This window comes from Puma concolor, chromosome D4 (assembly GCF_028749965.1).
Source record: "Puma concolor isolate L17-30 chromosome D4, mPumCon1.1.hap2, whole genome shotgun sequence".
Taxonomy (NCBI): Eukaryota; Metazoa; Chordata; class Mammalia; order Carnivora; family Felidae; genus Puma; species Puma concolor.
Window position 1 is genome coordinate 30,971,263 of NC_141679.1, and position 20,528 is coordinate 30,991,790.

General features: G+C 41.7%; 1 protein-coding gene across 7 annotated transcripts in view; it reads right to left on the reverse strand.

Annotated features, from left to right (window-relative positions):
- The window catches only part of PRXL2C (peroxiredoxin like 2C), a 33,180-nt gene extending 26,047 nt beyond the window's left edge, over window positions 1-7,133 (reverse strand). For 3 of the 7 annotated variants that reach the window (XR_015243512.1, XM_086685195.1, XM_025931678.2), the window contains exons 1-4: window positions 6,727-7,103; window positions 6,258-6,326; window positions 5,057-5,110; window positions 4,778-4,883 (exon numbers count right to left, since the gene is read on the reverse strand). Coding sequence is in view for 6 of the 7 variants with exons in the window: in XM_086685195.1 (XP_086541321.1) it covers window positions 4,778-4,883; window positions 5,057-5,110; window positions 6,258-6,326; window positions 6,727-6,936 (439 nt within the window). In the remaining variant the exon portion in view is untranslated. Of the gene's footprint in view, window positions 1-4,777; window positions 4,884-5,056; window positions 5,111-6,257; window positions 6,327-6,726 lie in introns of all 7 variants that reach the window. The other 4 variants (XM_086685198.1, XM_086685196.1, XM_086685193.1 and 1 more) reach the window with 4 other exon arrangements.
- Between the last annotated feature and the right edge of the window lie 13,395 nt (window positions 7,134-20,528).

The window sequence follows — 20,528 nt, forward strand, 5'->3', positions numbered from 1 at the left end:
AACTGGTAGCCTGTACGTCCCAGTCCCCTTCACCCACTTTTGCCCATCCCCCTCTAAAACATTCTCTTTCTTTCTTTTTTTTTTAATTTTTTTTAACGTTTATTTATTTTTGAGACAGAGAAAGACAGAGCATGAACAGGGGAGGGGCAGAGAGAGAGGGAGACACAGAATCAGAAACAGGCTCCAGGCTCTGAGCCATCAGCCCAGAGCCCAACGCGGGGCTCGAACTCACGGACCGCGAGATCCTGACCTGAGCCAAAGTCGGACGCTTAACCGACTGAGCAACCCAGGCGTCCCTAAAACATTCTCTTTCTTGTGTGTTATCTTACTTTCAAGTTGTCTTTTTTTCTTCCTTCAAGGAAAGGTTTCTCAGCCTTTCACTATTGACATTTTGGAGCACACAAGTCTTTGTCCTGTGCAACATACGATGTTCAGCAGCATCACTGCCCTGTGCACCCACTAGATCCCATAGCACCATTCACCAAGTTGTGACAACCAAAAATGTCTTCACACAATACCAAATGTCCCCTGATCGAGAACTACTACTTTAAAGGAAGAAGTCATGATATATCCCAATGCCACAGAAGAATGTCAGCTACAGACTTCTCAAATTGGTACTGCTTTCCCTTTTCTCTTTAAAGGTTTTATTTTTAAGTAATCTCCACACTCAACATGGAGCTTGAACTCATAACCCTGAGATCAAGAGTCACATGCTCTACTGACTGAGCTGGCCAGGTGCCCCAGTGCTTTCCCTTTTAATACCCCATTTATCCTCTTTTGAGTCTCTCACCTACTATAAGTAACTACACTCCTTTTCAAGAGACACTGTGGCACAGACTATTATATGCTGGCAAAACCCATTTCCTTTTTCTGGGCCCACAGCTAAATTTCCTGGCAGTTTCATATGGCCACGTGACTATGTTCTAACCCCTGAATAAAATGATTTGGGCCATTTCCAGGCCAACTCCTTAAAACCTCCCACAAGTGATTCTCCATATTCCCTCTACCTTCTTGGAAGCCTTGGGTTGAAAATGACAGAGCCACAAGATGGAAGAGGCCTCAGTCCTTCCTACTGTGTTCCTGTTGGTATTGCTGCTTGGAGGAGAGACATCTGAATAGATACACCCATCTTGAAATTACCAGAAAAAGAACTAATCTTCTACTGTGTTATGCTACTGAGACTTTGGGAGTTCTCTGTAACAACAGCTACTCCAGCCACCTTTCCATCTCTCCTTGGCTGTCAGTTTTTCAGTCTCCTTCCCCACTGTGACTAATACTTCCCTTCCACTCCCACTGAGTAAAGGGACTCAGTCTCTTTACCCTTCTTGTAACTTATCTTTCTCCTATCCTTGCCTTTTATGTTTTGTTTTTGGCTTATTATTTACACTGCCTTTGACCTGCCTGAATTCCTAGTATTTCCAAATACCTATTATTTCTCTTCATCTCTACGACTCTTTTATTTGTTTCATGTTTCCATTATGATGGACACTGATGTTACCAAAAAACAAATACAGGCTCATTAGCTTAGAGACATGAGTAAAAGACTGGTTTACTGGCTTATAGGATTCTCTATCTAAAATAAATATTCAGAAATCCAAACTATTTCTTCAGGTCCAAAGATGGGGTCATTTAATATTTCTGAAACTTTAGAAATTCAATTGAAGGAGATTCCATGACCTAGAATTCGACAGTCTTTGCTTCAAACACGATCTAATTTTGCCCATTTGAATTTAGTTCATATGTATAAAACTCCTGTTTTTCAGTCTTCTACAAACCCATTATTTCCTGGCATGTAAGGGCTTTATTTTCTTATTTTGTCTTTATAAAATGTCCATTAATTTAAAATTATAATCTTTTTTTTTTTTTTAACGTTTATTTATTTTTGAGACAGAGAGAGACAGAGCATGAATGGGGGGAGGGTCAGAGAGAGGGAGACGCAGAATCCGAAACAGGCTCCAGGCTCTGAGCTGTCAGCACAGAGCCCGACACGGGGCTCGAACTCATGGACCGTGAGATCATGACCTGAGCTGAAGTCAGCCGCTTAACCGACTGAGCCACCCAGGCGCCCCTTAAAATTATAATCTTATTTTTTAGTGTCTTAATTTCCAAGTAGGACTATTCTGAGACTTATGCTTTTTCAGAGAGGAACTTGTAAAAGATGATCTTATGAGAAAATAATGTTTTCTGGTTGGAAATACAGTACTTTAACACAGGTCAGAAGAGTTTAAAAGATTTAAATATACCTTATCTAATAACTACAAGCATAAGTTTTGTTTCAAATTCATGTTTTCTTTTCAATTCTGTATTTTTATTGTGCCTGCGAATGGTGAGGTGTTACTAAGATGAAGCTCACAGTTTAGATCTAAAGTGCTAAATGATAAACAGAACTTACACACACTGGGACTATTATAACACAGAAAACAGTCTACCAATAAGTAAGGCTCACAATCTATACATTGCAATTTCCTATACCAAGGAGAAAAAAGGAAATAGTAAACTCTGTTTATGATAGCTCATTATTAGTTTTAATAAAATTTAGGTTGCTTTTTTGAAAAAACATCAGTAAAGCAATCGTATCAACTCTATGTCATAAATAGCTCCTGACCCATCCCCTCCTCTTCATCTCCATTTTCTGCCCGAGCACTTCTTTCTAGTCTATTGCTACACCCTACTATAACTGTATCAGTGGCTCTGGCTCGGCAAGTTCTAAATACTCCACCACAGTGGACACATGGCTATCACTTCTCTACCTAAAATGCTTGTGTGACATCCCTACTGCCTCCAGAGCAAATCCAAACTCCTTGGCTGGTCACCCCAGACTCAGTCTGAAATGGCCAACACCTGTCCCCTGGCTCACACCAATTCCTCAACTGGCTCCTAGACTCTTGCGTGATGCAGGGATCTGCACTTCTCCAAGGGCCACAGTTTTTCATGCCCATGTGCTTTTGCATGTGCTTTCTGTCAGCAGCACCCTTCTCCAGACTCATCTCACCCAGCTAACTCCTTTAAGAGTAGACTTACGGGGCGGGGCGCCTGGGTGGCTCAGTTGGTTAAGTGTCCAACTTGAGCTCAGGTCATGATCTTGCAGATCACAAATTTGAGCCCCGCATCTGGCTCTGTGCTGACAGCTCGGAGCCCGAAGCCTGCTTTGGATTTTGTGTCTCCCTCTCTCTCTGCCCCTCCCCTGCTCGTGCTCTGTCTGTCTGTCTCTCTCTCTCTCAAAAATAAATAAGCATTAAAAAAAAAATTGAAAAAGAAAAAAGAGTGGGCTTAGGTGACACCTCCTCGGGAGAAGGCTTCCCAGATTCTTCTCTGCCCTCATATTTCTGGTAATGATTTTCTCCTTACATGTTTTCTAGTACAAGCCCTTAAATTGTAATCAGCTGTTCGCTTCTGTTTCCTAGAGAAGAGTATGAGTTTCAGGATGGCAGGGGCTGTTTATCACTGTTCTTCTGGGAGCATCCACCAAAGTGGGGATTACTGACAAGAGCGCAACAATATTTTTTGAGAGTGAATGATTTGAGTTTGAGTTCTCTCATTTGGCATTTTTTTTTAAATTAAAAAAATTTTTTTTATTGATTTTTGAGAGAAAGAAAGAGAGAGAGAACAGGGGAAGGGCAGAGAGAGAGGGGAGACATAGAATCTGAAGCAGGCTCCAGGTTCTGAGCTGTCAGCACAGAGCCCAATGGGGGGCTTGAACTCACGACCACGAGATCATGACCTGAGCCAAAGTTGGACACTTAACTGACTGAGCCACCCAGGCACCCCTTCTCATTTGGCATTTTAGAAGCCACATTCTTTCCACCTAAAACACACAGCAATGGTTCACCTAAAGCTGATGAAGCTCTGTTAATTATAAAGAATTGTGCTAAGGGCAGGGAATATGGACCACATAACAATGAATAAAATTTCAAATTCTTCAAATAACCATAGTATCTGCACACCTTAATCACTAATAGAGTATATAATAAAGTACAAGGTGCTATTAAAGTACAATGAGGGAAGCAATAACTTCTGCTTGAAGGGCCCCATTGAGTTGGGCTTCAATGAAAACAGATTTCATCAATTAAAGAACATATACTATTCAAAGCTATGGTGTTGAAGTAGCAAAATATATGAACTCAAGCAATATTATTTTTTCATTGAATTACAAAAGTAAAATGTACTTACTGTTAGGGGTGCCTGGGTGGCTCAGTCAGTTAAGCATCCAACTCTTGACTTCAGATCAGGTCATGATCTCACAGTTGGTTCAAGACATCGAAGCCCACTTCAGGCTCTGCCCTGATGGCGTGGAGCCTGCTTGGGATTCTCTCTCACCCTCTCTCCCTACCCCTCCTCTACTCACACATGTGCTATCTCTCTCTCAAAATAAATAAACATTAAAAAAAAATGTACTCCCACTGTTAAAAGCACAAAAGACACTTTTCTAACTTCTATACCTTGGGGTAAGCATGGCAGTATCTTTTAAAACCTTTTTCATTACACACACATATACATACTCTTGATCTTTATGAAAATGGTTTTTATTTCCACAAAAACAGAATCAAACCAAAAACAGTGTTCTGCAACTTGCTTTCTTCACTCCTTTGGTACTTCACAGCTTTCTATGTCATTACACCTAGGAAATGAATCCTTGAGAATCTGGTGTATCTGGCCCACTTACTAGAATCCTAAAAACCAGCCTGATTTATGAGTTTACCATTCGTTTCTCTATGCACACATACACAAATGTAAAATACACCACCGGCATTTTCTGATGGGACATGTCATGTCTTACCTGAAGGGGCAATTTCTTCACCTCTTTTCATTCCTAATTTTTTATAAATTTCTCTCTCAGGATCAACATAGATTTCATGAGAATACCCAGTCAGTTTGCAGAAAGGCTAAAAAAAGATAATATTTGGAATTTGTATTAGTAAAAATGAGAGAGAAAAGTAATGATAACCTATCTTTATTTTTGTAAATTTAATCTACACTTATTTGTTCAAATAAAATAATTTTTATGTCTGAAACTGATTTAATCTGTTGGTTTCGCAATTTCTGATGATACCTTTACCTCAATATGATGGTAGGATGACTGTCCAATCACTATAAGGGTGACATTTGCTTCCTTTAGGAGAAAAAAAGGACAGGTACATATTACCAGAAATTATTTATGTTTTATAAAACTCCCCCTTATTCAACTCTTTTGTTCCATTCTAATGCCACCTATACGCTTCTAGAAGAATGAAATAAACAGCAAAATTGTGTGAATCAAAATAAAGAAATATGGGGCGCCTGGGTGGCGCAGTCGGTTGAGCATCCGACTTCAGCCAGGTCACGATCTCGCGGTCCGTGAGTTCGAGCCCCGCGTCGGGCTCTGGGCTGATGGCTCCGAGCCTGGAGCCTGCTTCCGATTCTGTGTCTCCCTCTCTCTCTGCCCCTGGCCCGTTCATGCTCTGTCTCTCTCTGTCCCAAAAATAAATAAACGTTGAAAAAAAAATTTTTTTTTAAAAAAATAAAAAAAAAAACAAACAAAATAAAGAAATGTATGCTAAAATGTTCAGTTAATTCAGTTGGTCTTTTGCCAAGAAAGAACTTCAAAATAATATAGCCAATAATTCTTTCCTCTCCCCAAAGACATACATTAAAAAAGAATAAAAATTATTGGAGGGTTTTTAAAAATCAGACAATTTTACTTTTTCACATCCCAATTACTAATGCCTGAGGGAAACAGATCTTAGTTTTATAAAGGTTGCCTAATTTTTTCACTCAAAAATTCACCTGGGGACAAACGTATATGTATCTGAAAAAAAGCGTGTATGTGGATGTCCCAGGAATGTGGAAAGCGCATCCTAACAAATACAAATGTTCACCTTTAAGATATATTAGTATTTTCGCATAGTCAACAACTATTTGCAGTGCTCTTATTACAAAAATAAAGGGAATAAAATAGCAATAATTTCTAGCATTTGTGCTTTTGGTCATTATCATTCAACATTTACAAATAAGTTACTAACATCTAAATTATTATGATTAGTACATATTAGCAGGCAGTACATAGAAAAGTAAAGCAGGACAAAAATATATCTCTAACCTCTGTCTACTTTTTGAAAGTGTTGGGAGAGATGTGCAGGAAGGTGATAATACGGGTTTGTGAGAGTCTGTTCTGGAGATGTGTCATACTCACCACACCTCGCTTCTTAATAAATGACAGGTGACTTTCACAAGGTCGCCCTGAGGCAAGGCACACTGCTGCTCACTCTCAGGAAACTTACTTGTAAGAAACTCTTGGGGATTTTGGCCAGATCTTCTACGTATTCCTTGCAGATGTAACACAGGAAATGCTGAAATCCCAACACGGCAAAAAGGGCAAGTTAGCAACTATAAAAGACCAAATACTTTGTTACTCATGACGCCACTCGAGGTGGACAGAAAAAGGTGTGAAGGGCGCTCGAGGTGCATTAAAATTGGGCCGCACCCGCTCTTAGGCCTCGTTTGCTGGGAGAATGTACTTGGCTTGGCGGGCTATTTTTCCATTCCTATTAAAGGAAGCCAGAAGGGCAGTTCGTATTCCGGAAGCCTCTACTGACCAGCAATGGGGATGGCCACGCCCAGGGAGACCTCACTCTTGGGCCTTGAACCTTCTCAGGGACCCGATGTCCCCCAGCCGAGGCTACAGAAGCAACCTCCATCCCAGCCTGCCGCAAGGTCCCTGCTCTGGGCCGCCCCTCTGCCTGCGCTCACCCTCACGAAGACCACGATAACCCGGCGCTCCCGAAACAGCGCGCCGAACGGCACCTGCCTCCCGGAGGCGTCCAGCACAGACAGCTCGGCCACTGTTGCGGCCAGGGGCTGCCCGCGCTCGGGGCCGCTAGGGACTGCGGCCGAGGCGGCGCGGCCGCTGACCTGCCGCGTTACCGGGGCGAGGGCAAGGTGGGCCATCGCGCCCAGCATCTGCCCGGCCGGCCAGGGATCACGCCCACGGGGCTCAGGCTGATCGCATTCGCTGTGCCAGACGGGTCGAGGCCGATCAGAGTGCACCCCGCAGAGCAATTCGGGACTGGGGATGGGACGCAAGGCTGGGCGGGACTCAGGGCGGAGCGGGGCAGGACGCACGGGGCGGAGCTGCGTGGGGTCCCGGCCCGCGGGGGCGACCCTCGTCGCGGCGGGGCGGGGCGCAACCTAGGTGGGGCGGAGCTGAATGAGGGGCGGGGCGGGGCGCAACCGGGGAGGGGCGGGACGGAGCTCCCGGCGGGCCGTAGGGCAGAGCACAAGGGGCGGAGCTGCGTGAGCTTCCGTCGGGCGTGGACGCTGGGTCGCGGCCCGCTGGGTGCTGGTAGACTGGAGTGTACGGGGACTGGATGGGGCGCACACCGTAGCTACGAGATGAGGCTCCGCTGGCCGCGATGCGCAGGCGAGCTTAAGCTGCACGGGTGTTTTCTGACTCAGCCACTATAGGTAGGAAGAGGGAGAGGGGTCCAGGGGAGAAACAGTTGTTTAGGAAGGACGCAGCCCCCTGCTTTGGCCGAAGTTACTTCTTACTTAGAGAACCAGTTACCAATTTAAAGAATTTTCTTCTCAGAACAGCCACATTTATGATTTAACAGACTTATTGTATTTTCCTTCTATTCCGTTTTTAACCGAGCCCCTCCTTAGTTCTGGTGTTTTGTTTTGAGGTATCATTAATACACAGTGTAATGAATACATCTTAGGTGTAGAGTTAATTTTTATTTTTAAAATAAATATTTAATTTTAACTTAATTTAATTTTTTTTTTTTTAATTTTAGAGCACGCGCGGGCGTGGGAGAGGGGCAGAGGGAAAAAGAGAGAATCCCAAACAAGCTCCACACTCAGTGGAGGGCCTGATCTCAGAACCCTGGGATCATGACCTGAGCCAAAATCCGGAGTCAAAGGCTCAACCGACTGAGCTATCCAGGTGCCCCAAATCTTTAATTTTTAATTGAAAGATTGCCAACATTTTATCATGGATATTTTATTTTTTTATTAAAAAATGTTTTTGTACTGAATTGGGTTTTTATTACAACTATTATTTGTATACACATGGCCAAAGGACATAAGTCATTACATAATTTGACATGCAATTATTAAATATAAAATGCAAAATTATTTTTGACATTTATTTCTTAAGGACATGAATGGGCTTTTCCCCCGATTCTTGTATCTGTGAATAAATATTACTCATTTTGCTAATAGAATTCTGCTCAGCATAAACGATGCCACCATAAGATTTAAAATACACATCTCTTGTGCTCGCTTCGGCAGCACATATACTAAAATACACATCTCTTGATTTATGTTTATGCATTTTTGTTGAGTATATACCCAGGAGAATAATGATTGGGTCATTGGATGTGCATTTCTTCTTTTTTATTTCTGACCGTGATTAAACAAGGAGTTTTTATTTATTTAATTTTTATTAAGTTTTTAATTTCAGTTTCCGGTGTACGTATCTTGGATATTTTACAACACGCTCAAAAAATTGAAAGAATTGTGCAGTGAACACTCCTGGGTCCACCATCTAGTTTCTATCGATAATGTTTTACTCTGTCACTTTTCTGCCAGAGTCCAGCCCCAGCAGGTCCAGGGGTTCCTGAAGGATGAATGGCGTCGGCGAAAATAACAAATGGACACAGACAATAGCAGTGTGTTAGATAGGCCACTTTATTGTGGCAAGCATGGCATTGTATTTGTTAGCAAATTCCTTATAGCATGTGTCATCTATGCTTTCTGGCATTACCTAATTCTAAAAATGTTCTTTTGTGTAATCACCCGTTAAGGAACAACATAGTTATTTTCTTGTAACATTTTCTCTTGTCCTTTCAAGGTCATCTAGCTCTCAACACCTCAAGTGGAACCTTTACAGGGACATGACTTCTTAATTGTTCCTTTGAACCATCTGGGATACAAGGAACAAAAGTATTCGCTTTGGTCTGGGGTGCCCAGAGGGAGGAAAGAGGGCCCTGGGAACCCATGCCTTATGTGCTCCCAGAGAGACAATGTATACCTAGGAACTAATGAACCATTCTGTACCTTAACCCACCAGGTCCAGATATGCTCTGGAATGCCTTCTGGCGGCCAAGTGGGCCTGGGGGTTGGAGTAACTTGTATCCATAGATACATTCCTTTGTTAATGGAATTGGGGGATTTCGAACCCATTTGTCCCCCTCCTTGGCTGGGAAATATATGGGGCTATCCTTCCTTTAGGTAGAGGAGTCTTTATAGGGGGTGGCAAAGGCTGGATGTAGGGCCACTAATTTCCCTGCAGAATCTTCTTTCTTTCCCCAATGGTTTTTTTCCCCGAGGGGCCTGTCATGGGCAATTCCCCAATCAACAAATCCCCATGTACTTTCATTGGTAGGGAGGCTGCCCTGACCATCGCTAAGGCCAAATTACATAAAAGCAGGAGTACAAGAAGCTTCACTTTTGGTGGGCCGCCATGCAGTCCCGATCCGTCCACCGCCTGGGCCCTGCCATCAGGCTGGTTGGATAGCTTGGCTTCTGGCACTTTTCTGTGCATCTCTGCACAGTCAAATGAGTTTTGGCTGATTGTCCACCCCTGTTATTCACATCCCTATGAAAATATGGAAATTTTTCATCACTGGAACAAACTCCTTTAATTCTACTTTGTGTGTGTGCGTGTGTGTGCAAGGTAGTGATTTAAGTATTTTAAGTCATAGAACAAAGTAGGTTTGCAGCAATTTTTGCAAGTGCCACAGACAAGAAGAAGCTAAGATGCATAGGTTCAACTTCTTTTGGTAAGACCACCAATTTTTTTATTATTAATTTTTGTATTTGAGTGTTGTGTTGACACACAATGTTACCATTAGCTGCAGGTGTAAACATGGTGCTTCAACAAGTTTAAACGTTATGCTATGCTTACCACAAGTGTAGCTGCCATCTGGCACCATATAACACTATTATAATATTGACTGTATTCCTTATGCTGTGCCTTTTATTCCTGTGACTTCTTTATTTCGTAGCTGGAAACCTGTATCTCTCTCTCCCTTTCACCTGTTTTGCCCATCTACTCCCCATCCCCTCTGGCAACCATGAGTTTGTTTTCTGTGTTTACAGGTCTGATTCTGCTTATTTATTTGTTTGTTTTGTTGTTTTTTTTTTAGATTCCACAGTGAGTGAAATCGTATGGTGTTTGTTTTTCTCAGTCTGACTATTTCACTTAGCATAATACAGTAAAACCTTGATTTGTGAACATAATTCATTCTGGAAACACGCTTGTAATGCAAAGCACTTGTATATCAAAGAAAATTCCCCCATAAGAAATAATGGAAACTCAGATGATTCGTTCCACAACCCAAAAATATTTATATAAAAATGATCACAAGGGGTGCCTGGGTGGCTCAGTTGGTTAAGTGTCCGACTTTAGCTCAGGTCATGGTCTCACAATTCGTGGGTTCGAGCCCCTCATCGGGCTCTGTGCTGACAGCTCAGAGCCTGGAGCCTACTTCAGATTCTGTCTCTCTCTTTCTCTGCCCCTCCCTCCTCACACTCTGTCTCAAAAATGAATAAATGTTAAAAAACTTAAAAATAAATAAAAATAAAAATGATCAGAATACTGTAATATAATACAAAATATGAAGAAAAAATAACCTGCACTTACCTTTGAAAACTTTCCTGGTTCATGTGAAGGAGATGAGAGAGGAGGGTTGTTGTGTAGGAAGACTTTCACTCTCACCAATGGAATCTTTGCTGTCTTTTGGCTCAATGGTATCTTTTTCTTTTCATGCAACTTTAACAAGGAACCTATCCAATGACACTTGCTTTTGCCTCCTTTTGAGGATTTCACAGAAATGTGACCTTGCATTGTTGTTAAACAGATTCATTGCTTGCACACTGCTACAGCCTTATTCGGGTGGTGCTTTTCTACAAAATTTTGCATTGTTTCCCACATTTTACACATCTCCCTAATTTCATTTGAAGTGAGAGATTCCTCCACCTTTTTCTCCTCCTCCTCTGCAGACAAGACACAGATTTAGACTTCTTATGAAATCTTGCAATTCCAGCTACTTGCATACCTCATTTGTACTTCGTGATGTCTTTCTTCCACTGTAATCATCCCCTTCTTCTTTAAAAAAATTTTTTTTTATTAATGTTTATTTATTTTTGAGAGAGACAGAGTGCGAATGTGGGAGGGGCAGAAAGAGAGGGAGATACAGAATTCGAAGCAGGCTCCAGGCTCTGAGCTGTCAGCACAGAGCCTGATGTGGGGCTTGAACTCACAAACTGTGAGATCATGACCCGAGCCAAAGTCAGACACTCAACCGACTGAGCCACCCAGGTGCCCCTCATCCCGTTCTTCTTACCGCCTTTCTTTTCCACCTTTTTCTGCATGGGGGTCATTGTATATGCTCACACGGATGTTGACTACAGTACAGTATTAAGAAATTCTTGTCATATACCATATTTAATGTAACTGGCAATAAGGCAGCAGAGGAAAGGATCTTTTTCTGCAGGCAGCCTGACCTAGAATGAGGCAAAGCATTCCTAAACTTACTCTTGTATGGAAAAGCAAAGGACTGTCCATTGGTGCTTTGAAGTGACAAAAATACACTAGTTAGTGTCAGTTGTGGGCACCTCCCACTGTTCTGAAAAATCACTGATTTCTGCCAAACACTGAGGACTGAGACAGAGAATCTGAGCATGGGAGACAATCATCCACAATCCCACAGCAAAAGAGAGAGAGAGAGAGAAGGACCATTGACTCAGTAGTGATCACGTGACATTCGGAGTCATGTACTGCTATTGCAAGACATCACTCCTTTATCAAGTTAAAATGTATTAGAAATGTTTGCTCATCTTGAGGAACACTCGCAGAACAAGTTATTCACAATCCAGGGTTTTACTGTGCTGTTTAGGTTCATCCATGTTGTCACAAATGGTATGATCTTGTTCTTTTTATGATTGCATAATACTTCTCTGTATGTGTGTGTTTTACTTTTCAAGAGTTGGTATGATAAACCTATCTTAGGGGGCACCTGGAAGGCACAGTCAGTAGTCAGTATAGCATGCCACTCTTGATCTCCGGGCCTTTGAGTTCAAGCCCCACATTGGGTGTAGAGCCTACTTTAAATAGATAGATAGATAGATAGATAGATAGATAGATAGATAGATAGATAGATAGATAGATAGATAAACCTATTTTAGAAATGTACTAGATAGAATAGGGGCACCTGGGTGGCTCAATCGGTTAAGTGTCTGACTTCGGCTCAGGTCATAGTCTCACAGTTTGTGAGCTCGAGCCCGTGTTGGGCTCTGTGCTGACAGCTCAGAGCCTGGAGCCTGCTTTGGATTCTGTGTCTCCCTCTCTCTCTGCCCCTCCCCTGCTCACACGGTCTCTCTCTCTCTCTCTCTCTTTCTCTCAAAAATAAGTAAAACATTAAAAAAAAATAAAAAGACATGTTCTAAATGTTTCAAGATTACCTCCCCCCCCCCAAGATGTTTTTTAAGTAAAAAACAGACTCCTCAAGTGAGACAACCCACCTGAGTGTGTAAAAGGGCTGGGAGGGATGAGGACGATGGAGTTAGATGACTTGGCATCAGTTTTGTAGAAGTCTCTACCAGTGTGAAAATGAGTAAAGGACACCTCATTTAAAATGAAGTATGGAAAAAACAATAATAAAATGGAGTTCAGAAGCCATGAAGGGGAAATTTTCATGCAGATGCCACTCCTTGCAGCCTGTACAACCAGCAGGAAGAAGGAAGATAAGAATTATCTTGACAAGAGAGGGCATGTTTCACTTACGAGTTTATCTCCTGCTTTTAAGATAAAGGAAGATCCCATGGGGGCGCCTGGGTGGCTCAGTCAGTTAAGCTGCCGACTTCAGCTCAGGTCATGATCTCGCAGTCCGTGAGTTCGAGCCCCGCGTCGGGCTCTGGGCTGACAGCTCAGAGCCTGGAGCCTGTCTCCGATTCTGTGTCTCCCTCTCTCTCTGCCCCTCCCCCGTTCATGCTCTGTCTCTCTCTGTCTCAAAAATAAATAAACGTTAAAAAAAAAAATAATATAGCAGAAGAATGAATAAGTATAGTGAGAACTTATCAGTTACAGTGCTTTTGTTTTCAAGTAATAGAAAACCTGGATTCTATCAACAAAAGCAAAAATCATTAAGTGGGACTCCATCAAACTTAAAAGCTTCTACAAAGCAATAGAAACAACACAATGAAAAGGCAATCTATAGAATGGGAGAAAATATTTAAAGGCAATCTATAGAATGGAAGAACATATTTGCAAACCATATATTGGAAAAGTGGTAAATATCTGAAATATATAAAGAACTCAGAACTCATTAACAACAAACAATACAATTTAAAAAAAATAGGGGGAAAAGTGGGCAGAGGAACTAAATAGACAGTTTTCCTAAGAAAACATCCAAATGGCCACCAGGTACAGGAAAAGGTGATCAACATCACTAATCATCAGGGAAATGTAAATCAAAGCCATAAGTAGCTATCACCTCACACCTATCATCAGGGAGACAAGAAATAATTGTTGGTGAGGATATGGAGAAAAAGGAGTCACTAATCACTGTTGGTGGGAATGTAAATTAGCATAGCCCCTATAAAAAGTATTATGGAGGTTCCTCAAAAAATTAAAAATAGAACTACCATATGATCCAGCAATTCTACTTTTGGTATATAACCAGAAAATGAAAACAGGATATTGAAGCAATATATATGCACTTCCATGAAGATTGTAGCATTATTCATAATTGCCAAGATATGGAAACAACCTAAATGTTCATCAGTGGATGAATGGGTAAAGAAGATATGGTATATATGCAGTGAAATATTATTCATCCATGAGAAAGAAGGAAATCCTGCATTGTGACAACATGGTTGGCCCTTGAGGACATTATACTCCGTGAGGTAACTCAGAGAAGACAAATTCTGTACGATATCACTTATACTATGGAATCTAAAAAAATACTTAACTTGTAGGAACAGTAAAATGGTGGTTACTGTCATCTTGTGGAGCCCTTCCCTGCTTCTGCACCAACCACAGTTGTTGAGTTCAGCCAAGAAAGAATATAGAGAGCCAAACTCTCAAGGGGGAGTTTTTGGCCCCGTGTGGTCCTTGTTGGAACTGCCATGGCGGCTGTCTACCCCCCCCCCCAACCCCGCCCCAGAGGTGGGGAGTCAAAACTGCAATGTAAATGTATTATAATGAAGCTATAGGTTACTGTAGGGCAGCCTGTTATAGGGAAGAATGCATGTATATCCTCCAGGGTCTTTCCTGGCTATTTGGAATCTGGTTTCTGCCTTTTTTTTGTTGCTGTTGGAAAGCATTTGTTCCCTGCTTTTATCTAGCTAATTGCCTACTCTATCAGTTACCAAGGCCTGGAGGGTAGAGAATAGGAGAGATGTTAAAGGGTGTAAACCTGATAAATAAGTCTTAGAGATCTAAAGCACAGTATAGTGATTATAGATAACAATATTGTATTATAAACATCAAACTTGCTAAGAGACTAGATCTTAATTATTCCAATCACCATAAAAAAAGAAATGATAATTATGTGAGGTGATAGCCGTGCTAGCCAACACAGCACTGGCAATCACAATGCAATAATAAATGTATCAAATCAACACGTATACCTTCAATTTACACAACGTTATATGTCAAATATATTTCGATTTTAAAAACCCACATTTTTTAGGCAACTGGAAGCCATAAACTGGGTTTTAGATGATACTAAGGAATTCTTGTAATTTTTGTTAGGTGTGATAATGTCAATGTTATGTGTTTTTAAAGGTCCTTACTGTTAGAGATACATACTATTCATAGGTAAAACAATATAATGGTGTAATTTGCTGTTTGTTTCAAATTACTCAAAAGAAGAAAGAAAAGGTGAGAGAAGAATAGATGAAACAAGATTAGCTGTCACCAGCTAGACCCCAAGACCCAACCTTTACTGCCATGAGAAGTAAGGAAGATGATTCGTTTTCAGAAATACCAAATAAAAGCTGTGCTGTCTAGTTAACAGTAGGTTTACAACCTATTGGAAATATGTACAAACGCCCCCCCCACCCCCATGGAATCCCAAACCCTCGGACACTTGACTTCCTGGGTCTTCTTCCCCTCTCCCTTTTGCAGGCGTATTTTTGCAGGCTTTGCAATGAGCATGCACCAAAAAACAAGGGACTTAAAGTCTGTCACCTCAGGAAATATACATTTGTTCCAATCAGACTACTTTTTGGCCTTACATGGGCAAAGGCAATGTCCAGGTAATGCTGTAACCTCTGTAATACTCAGCCAATGAGGAACCAGGGGAGGGACTTACATGCTAAAAGATAAATTGCTGTAACTACCCCAGGGGTGACTGTCCATCAGACTCCCACTCCTGCAAGAACGTTGATTAAAGCCTCGCTTCACCATGCTGTGAGTCTCACGACCCTCCTTTGATTGGGTCAGTGGACTTATTTCTTACACTGCTCACCTGCTTGTACTCCCCTACCCTTGTCCCAGTTTTCCTTAAGCTCTTCTTTCCAGATTACCTCCTAACTCAGGCAGGTGGAAAGCGAAACCTCCCCTGGAGTGATAGTGACTGCCCTGTCAAGACCTCCAGCGGGCCCAGACCACCCAGACCAGTTTGAGTGTAACCCCTGACTCACACTTGTGCAGATGGATAGTGGAGTGACCATCAGGATGACCAACAACTACCTTTACTCCGTTGTAATACTAAAATCTCCAAGGAGGGGCATGACCCTCATTTATATAACATACAATGTGTGTATAGGAATGTTTCCTTAAGGTGCATGAACGACCTTATGCCCACCTCTACATACGATGACAAAGCTTCTATATCTAAATATTCATCCTAACCCATAAAAGGAACCCATCCACCCTTGCTCAAAGGGGGTCATGGCTTTCGAAATTATTCCCCATGATCTTATTTGCTGCAAATAAACTTTTCTTTGTGTGACAACTCAGCGAGTTTCCAATTCACCAAGGTGGGTACTCACATTGGTTTGGTTACATAGCCAAATGATAATTTTTGAAGGTGCATGATGGTTAAACATGGATTCATTATACTATTCTTCCATTTTGTATAGTTGGGATTTTTCATATTGAAAGTTTAGTTTGTATAGTTTGTCCTCGGGCTTCTAAGAAATATAGTTAAGTGGTTTCCTAGTGATGTAAACAATTCCTTCCTTCCTTTCTTCTTTCCTTTCCTTTCCTTCCTTCCTTCCTTCCTTCCTTCCTTCCTTCCTTCCTTCCTTCCTTCTTCCTTCCTTCCTTCCTTCCTTCCTTCCTTCCTTCCTTCCTTCCTTCCTTCCTTCTTTTGACTATTAGAAATAACATTTGGGTCACATCCTTTTGCAAACACCAATTTTGAATTAGGAGAGTATATTCCCCGGGATAAATTGCTAGAAGTGGAATTTCTGAGCAAGAGGATGTGCTCATTTTACATGAGGGTTATTGCCAAATTTATCATAGCAGAGGTGGTCTTGGAAGTTCCTGTGTCCCCATCCTCTTGCCAGCACTGAGTATTAGCAAATTAGGATAATTTAAAATGCTCACAAATAGTGAGGTTATTTCCAAACTTCTACTTTGCTATGGGGCTTATGTGGGATTTAAAATTGATGTCAGGGCACATGGGTGGCTCAGCTATTTGAGCCAACTCTTTGTTTCAGCTCAGGTCATGATCTCAGGGTCATGAGATCGAGCCCCACATCAGGCTCCATGCTGAACGTGGAGTCTGCTTAAAATTCTCTCTCTCTCTCTCTCTCTCTCTCTCTTTGTCTTTGAAAAAAATAAATTGATGTCTCCATCCTCTTTCTTGTTTGGGAGTCATCAATTCTCAAGGAAAGAGAATGGTGTACTTACATTGAAGACCTTTTGCCAGAGGGAATTCAGTACCAAAAGCCTCTGGCCTCTAGAGAGGAAGCTTCTTGAATTTCTGGGAATAAATGAGCAGAGGAGAGTAAAAGGCTGAGGGATAGCACTGACAACATGCAGGTTGCCAGAGAAAGACTTGACTGCACTTATTACTAGCATTGTTCTGGTAAGTAGACATAGATGTGCAAATAAGAAAACAGTTGCTCCCATTTTGACAGCTCTAATTAATTACTGATATCAGTAGATTTAAAGTATTCTTTTACATTACTGCTTTTGGGGTTATATTTCATGTAAAATAAGAATTACAGATTAGGCAGTTTAATTTTCAAATATAAAGAGACCTATGATTTAGTCATTGTTATTTTAGCAGAGCAATGAACCCAGGCATCATTAAAAAGTAATTCTGTAGGAGGGAGAGTAGCCATGCCAAATGCAGAAATTAGAAAGGATTATGGACGGAGCATCAGAACATGACTGAATGAATTAAAAACTCTGAGGGATAAAGCACCTGTGACAGTTACCAGTTTATTGTCTCCCAGCTCCAAATTAATCCTTCAATATATGTTCTGTGATACTGGACAGATTTCCTTAAGCATCTCTCGTTTATAGTGAGCACAATGTTAAGCATTTTCAGTAGAGGGCATGGGGTCTGGTGGGGGTGCTTTTGCAGGAGGAAGGGGCTCTCATACTGTTTCTGGCTGCTGCATGTTGGGTCAATGAGAACACCGGGTGGATCTCTGCCCAGTCACATGCCCAGTGTGTGCATCTCCTCAGCAACCTTGCAGTCATGGCCTCATCTAGTAATAATCTTGCTTGACGCAGAAACTGCCCAGAAGCCCTCCTGCCTCCACCAGTGGCCCAGTTCCTCACCTACACCACAGGTGGTTCCTGTCTAGCCACCACTCTGTCTGCAGGCCTGCACATGGTCCACCTGCACTTCTGGACACTCCTGCACACTCCTATCTCTTGTGGGATTATACCTGTGCCTCACCTGCCCTCTGGAGAGCTGCTTCCAGCTTGCCCACTAACTGTAGACCTTTGACACTGATTGGCCTGGGGGAACTAGCAAACTTCTTTCTCTGTTATCCAGTCTACTGGATATCCCTGATATCTCTGATATTTCTGAATCTCTGGTACCCAGCCTAGGCTGGACTGCATCTTCTCCAATGAGGTATGAACCCTGGATTTGGGGAAGGGGCCCATTCCAAGTTTATCTTCCTTGGGTACTATCTTTCAGCCATAGTTTATGTTTTCCAGTCACATGTCAATCAGAGTTGAATAATGTTTTGTATTAAACTTTCTAACCTACGTTGTTATTTCAATCTTATTGGGCCCAGACTAACACAGTGCCTTAGAGACTATGATCAAGGAAGTATAAATACATGAACCATTGTCACTTCTATCTTGTTATTTAAAAATGGTCTGTATTTTGTGGTATAACTAAGAAAAATGCTCTTCATGTGTCCATGGTTTTAAATAGAACCAAAAAACATGAATTGGAAAACACATACACATGGAGACAGTGCTGCATGTGGATAGGGTTGCCAGTATGAACCATTTTGTTGCCCTAGAAAAAAACCTCCTGCCCCAAAATATCCTCTGGCAAATCCAAGAGCAGATTCAATTGCCAAGAATAAAGATCCAAGGGTGATGACACAAAGGATGTGTAAATTATTTTTTAATTCCTTAATTTTTACCCTTACTAAAGATCGTGGTAAATACAATTAACATAAAGCTGACCATTTTAAACATTTCTAAGTGTACACTTAAATGGCATTAAGAATATTTGCATTGTTGTGCAGCCATCATACCACCCAGGATTTTTTCATCTTCCCAAACTGAAACTCTGTACCCATGAGCCAATAACTCCCCTCACCCAAACCCCTTGACAACCACCATTCTGCTTATCTCTATGAGTTCGACTGCTCTATATATTTCATAAGTGGAATCATACAGTAGTTTTCCTTTTGTGACTAGCTTATTTCATTTAGCATATTGTCCTCAAGGTTCATCCATGTTGTAGCATATGACTAAGTTTCCTTCTTTTTTTTTTTTTTTTTTGTTTATTTTTGAGAGAGAGAGAGAGCATGAGCAGGGAGAGAGCAGAGAGAGAGAGGGAGAGACAGAATCTGAAGCAGGCTCCAGGCTCTGAGTTGTCAGCACAGAGCTCGATGCAGGGCTTGAACTCATAATCCGCAAAATCCTGACTGGAGCCGAAGTCGGACACTTAACCGACTGAGCCACCCAGGAGCCCCTGATTTCCTTCTTTTCTAAGGCTAAATGATATCCCATTATGTGTACATATCACATTTTATTCATTCATCTGTTGATAAACATTAGGCTGTTTCCACCTTTTAGCTATTGTGAATAATGCTGGTATGAACATGAGTGTACCATTCATTAACTTTTTAAATGTTGTACTGGTATATTACATGTATTAAGAATGAGAGAAATTTATTTTACTAAATCGACACATGATTGTGGGGGCTGGCAAGTATAAAATCTGTAGGACTGGCTGGCAGGCTGCAAATTCATGTAAGAGTTGATGTTGCAGTCTTGAATTTGAATTTTTCAGGACAGGAGGCTGGAAACAGAGTATTTATATTGTGGTATTGAGGAGAAGTGCTTCTTCTTCAAGAAACCTATCTTTGTTCCTGTGTTCCTTCCTTATAATAAACCAGCAATAGTAAGTAACCTGTTTTCTTAAGTTCTGTGAGCTGTTCTAGCAAATTATCAAAACTGAGGAGGGTGTTTTGGGAATCCTTGATTTATATCCAGTTAGTCAAAAGTACAGGTGACAACTTGGGACTTAAAACTGGCATCTGAAGGTGGAGGAGAGGGAGTCTTGTGTGATTGAGCTTTAACCTGTGGGGTCTGCTCTAACTCTGGGTAGTTAGTGTCAGAATTGCTTTGTGTGGAAAATCCACACATTTGGTGTCAGAAGTGTGAGTAAAAAAAATAATAATAATTTTCCTTTCAGATGCCCTAAGAAATCTCTTATATTCCACACACCCTTTTCCTTACTTACATGGTAGAGTAGCAGCACAATTTCTCCTTGGTAATCACCCCAGCCAGCACAATAACTTCCTTGTTTACCTGTTGATTCAGAGGCATGAGGAGCCCAAAATGGCCAGCTGGCAATCTTAAGTTCTAGTTCAAGGGATTATTGTTGTGTCTCCTGGCAGAAGCGTTCTTCCTTTTAGAACTAAGTCCTCTAGCAGAGCAAAGCATAAGGTCATGGGGATGGGGTAAAAATTCTGCTGGTGAGGGGTGCCTGGGTTGCTGAGTCAGTTAAGCATCTGACTTCAGCTCAGGTCATGATCTCATGGTTCATGGGTTCAAGCCCTTTGTCGGGCTCTATGCTGACAACTTGGAGCCTGGAGCCTGCTTTGGATTCTGTGTCTCCCTCTGTCTCTGCCCCTCCCCTCCTCATGCTCTGTCTCTCTCTCTCAAAAATAAATAAACATTAAAAAAAATTTTTTTAATTCTGCTGATGAGTCACTAGGGGTAATACTGAGTAGTACCATTCCCATTTCCACCCCCTGACTCCTGGCTGTAGAAGAAACAACACCATATATGGATGCTGATGTAGAACATATGCCTCTTCCTGGAAAACGTTGCCCCAGCCCTGCAAGGTATTGCCATCTAGCTGGCATTGTAATTGCGTTTTCAA